General features: G+C 58.0%; 1 protein-coding gene across 1 annotated transcript in view; it reads left to right on the forward strand.

Moving 5' to 3' along the window:
* FOXRED2 (FAD-dependent oxidoreductase domain containing 2) overlaps nucleotides 1-405 on the forward strand; it is a 7,684-nt gene that overhangs the window by 105 nt on the left and 7,174 nt on the right. The window contains exon 2 of the mRNA XM_010287804.1: nucleotides 3-403. Within this exon, the coding sequence (XP_010286106.1) occupies nucleotides 3-403 (401 nt within the window). The remainder of the gene's footprint in view (nucleotides 1-2; nucleotides 404-405) is intronic.

Below are 405 nucleotides of genomic sequence, written 5' to 3' on the forward strand. Positions count from 1 at the left end.
TCGGGGCCGGCCCCTCAGGCTTACAGGCGGCGTATTTCCTCCAGCGAGCTGGACGGGATTACATTGTCTTCGAGAGGAGCCACGCTCCTGGTAGCTTCTTCGCCCTCTACCCTCGCCACCGCAAGCTCATCAGCATCAACAAGCAGTACACAGGCAAATCCAATGGAGAGTTCAACCTCCGCCATGACTGGAACTCGCTCCTCAGCCACGACCACCGGCTGCTTTTCCGACGCTACTCCCGTGACTTCTTCCCTGATGCTGACACGATGGTGCGTTACTTGGAGGACTTTGCTTCCCTGCTGAAGCTGCAGGTTCAGTACAACACAGCCATTGTCCATGTAACACTGGAGAGGGACGATCAGGCTTGGAATGGCCACTACTTCCCGGCGACTGACCCGGACCGGC

The sequence above is a fragment of the Phaethon lepturus genome, unplaced genomic scaffold, assembly GCF_000687285.1.
Source record: "Phaethon lepturus isolate BGI_N335 unplaced genomic scaffold, ASM68728v1 scaffold29575, whole genome shotgun sequence".
NCBI lineage: Eukaryota > Metazoa > Chordata > Aves > Phaethontiformes > Phaethontidae > Phaethon > Phaethon lepturus.